Source organism: Saccoglossus kowalevskii, chromosome 9, assembly GCF_978046115.1.
Source record: "Saccoglossus kowalevskii chromosome 9, keSacKowa6.1, whole genome shotgun sequence".
Taxonomy (NCBI): Eukaryota; Metazoa; Hemichordata; class Enteropneusta; family Harrimaniidae; genus Saccoglossus; species Saccoglossus kowalevskii.
Window position 1 is genome coordinate 30,645,579 of NC_140649.1, and position 2,837 is coordinate 30,648,415.

General features: G+C 45.0%; 1 protein-coding gene across 1 annotated transcript; it reads left to right on the forward strand.

The window, feature by feature from the left end:
* The first annotated feature begins 530 nt into the window (after window positions 1-530).
* Window positions 531-1,127, forward strand: LOC146739144 (uncharacterized). Its single transcript, XM_085504065.1, has one exon. The coding sequence runs from the start codon at window positions 531-533 to the stop codon at window positions 1,125-1,127; it is 597 nt and encodes a 198-aa protein (XP_085360191.1).
* The last annotated feature ends 1,710 nt before the right edge of the window (window positions 1,128-2,837 follow it).

Below are 2,837 nucleotides of genomic sequence, written 5' to 3' on the forward strand. Positions count from 1 at the left end.
CCTTGTTCGACGAATATTCTTTGTGGCCGCCCAAAGTAACTTTCATGTGAAAATTGTGCACCTTAGTGGCATTGATAACTCTATCGCACTTTCTCGTTTACAGATGGACAGGTTCAGGAAGCTAGCACCAGGCGCCGACAGCGACCCCATGATTATCCCAACCATGCTGCTGCCAGAGAACACCTTTCACCTGGATCAGAGTTACATTCACTAGTAAAGCAGGCTACCACCTTCATTCGCAACAGCATAGCAGACTCAACACGCAAAACATACCAGGTCGGTCAATCTTAGTATAAACATTTCTGTCACCATTACATGCTAGAAGCCCTGCCCTTAAAGCAGGACACAACAGTACTCTTTGTCACCCATCTAGCGCAAAGAGGTCTTTCATATAAAAGTATCAAGGTGTACTTGGCTGCAATTATCCACATGCATACTGAACTTGGGTTCGCCGATACCGTACCCTTCAGGGCATTAAAAGGACCATCGGCGACACTACACGCCGCAGACTGCCAATAACAATCGAAATTATGAGAAAGTTGAAGACAGCTCTCAGATTGCACCCGTCTATCCATCGACGGGATAAACTCGTGCTATGGTCAGCGTTCACGCTGGCATTTTTCGGCTTCCTCAGAGTGAGCGAGTTCGCATCCACGCCCGGTTACCAGGATGACCGAATACTGCGGGAATGTGACATCGTTTTATCAACGAAACTACAGGTGACCCTGAGGTCATCTAAGACGGACCCTTTCCGCCATGGTTGTATCGTAAAAATTGCTTCCTCACAGACTTCTGTCTGTGCCGTTACTGCTTATACCAAATACCGCACTTTCCACCCTGTTGGACCATCAGAGCCAGCCTTTCAGTTCGTTGGTGGCGAAGCCCTCATTCGCCACAACCTGACCACACATCTGCGAGACTTGTTGTCACGTTCACATGTACAACAAGTGAACCTGTATACAACCCACAGCTTCCGTCGAGGGGCAGCAACTTCGGCAGCGGAAGCAAATATACCGGATTGGCTAATCAAAACCCTAGGGAGATGGAGAAGCAACGCCTACCAAATATACATCACAACACCAGAATCAACTCTACGAGCTGTTCCGCGTCTCCTCACTGGACACTGAACTTTTAATTACTACCTACTACATATGAGACATTTATTAAACATGTACATTCTAGTGCATTCACCGAACTTTTATTCGTTAAGTACTTTCGTTACAATGTGTCATGATTATGTGTTATGGTGCTGGTATTCATTATGCACATGTCTTCAATAAGTCTTTATCAGAATCGTTGTCGTTAGCTCGGTCTCGTATTTCGTTATTGCTGATGACAATTTGAGATTTTGCTTTCCATGTAAATGTATTATCCACATATTGCCTTCCCATGCTTGCTTTCACGTATACTATTGAGCCGAATAATTTATTGAATTGCTTTTTATTTGTGATTTACTCGCTGCTAATTTGGGGGGGTCGCCATCGCAGTGCATGCTGGCTCCGCTCATGTACCACGCTGCCCCTCTCCAGGGGCCAAGTCAAACAGCCAGACTTGCCCCTGGGGACTGGTATCCGCGACGACGCATGGGTGGAGACCTCTGCGGTGGCAGTCTTCAGTCAAGTACCACGTTACCCTCTACTGACGTGATTCGAATCTGAGAATCGCGTCAAGAGACAGGTCGCCAAGACGCTTGCGCTGAAGTCCTGCACCCCCTCACGTTTTCACGCCAACCTTGTGTGTCTGTGTCAATTCTTTGCATTAATACCTCTCAAAATAATCACAAGAAACAAAGCACAGAATGATAGAATGAATACATTCACTGTTGGTTTCCACGTGGCTAATAAGAATGTGGTCTTGCTAGCAGCTGTCCCACCTAAATGTTTAAATGTTTTTGTGCCAGACGACAGTTCCGGACATTGAATGTCGCTGTTGTCTCTCCTGACTTTTTTCTTTTTTGTAAGTGCAAATTGCAAGTGCTAGTGCTGACACATAGTGCATTTTACCACAGAAGTCATTTCCTGTTTGGGACTACATGACAGGGCTGTGTGGCCATCTCCCTATCAAATGGCAATTTTAATGCGCTATCCTGGCGTCAACCAGGCTCGGTCAAACACAATCACATGCGGACCTTAACCAAGGGTCCCCCAAAGTCGCATTCGTTAGTGAATGAATCTCGGCCAGTGGAATTGGCCTTACCATTGAGTCTGTGGCACACTCACCCACGATGGGGATCGACCCTTTTGATGTTCAGCCTAAGGTAGGATTTGAACTTGGGTCTACCGATCATGAGTCTGATGCGACAACCACTATGCTACCAGTCACCTAGGCAAGTCAGTAGATTGTAAACATTCTTTGTTATGTAAATCACAAGCACACCTGGTAGATTCCAATTGTCCTTCCTGAGTTGTAAACATCCTTTGTTATGTAAATAACAAACACACCTGGTAGATTCTAATTGTTCTTCCAGAGTTGTAAACATCCTGTGTTATGTAAATCAGAAGCACACCTGGTAGATTCCCAGATTCCAATTGTCCTTCCAGAGTTGTAAACATCCTTTGTTATGTAAATCACAAGCACACCTGATAGATTCCAATTGTCCTTCCAGAGTTGTAAACATCCTTTGTTTTGTAAATCACAAGCACACCTGGTCGATTCCAATTGTCCTTCCAGAGTTGTAAACAAGTATGACCTGTCAATCACATTGATGAAAGTCATCACACTGCAATGCACACCATTTTTTCCTATGATTCCATGCACACTTCTATTTGCAGGGTTTGAGGTAATATGGCAAAAACATAGAATAAAGGATGCTGACAACCCTAAGGACTTGAGCATGT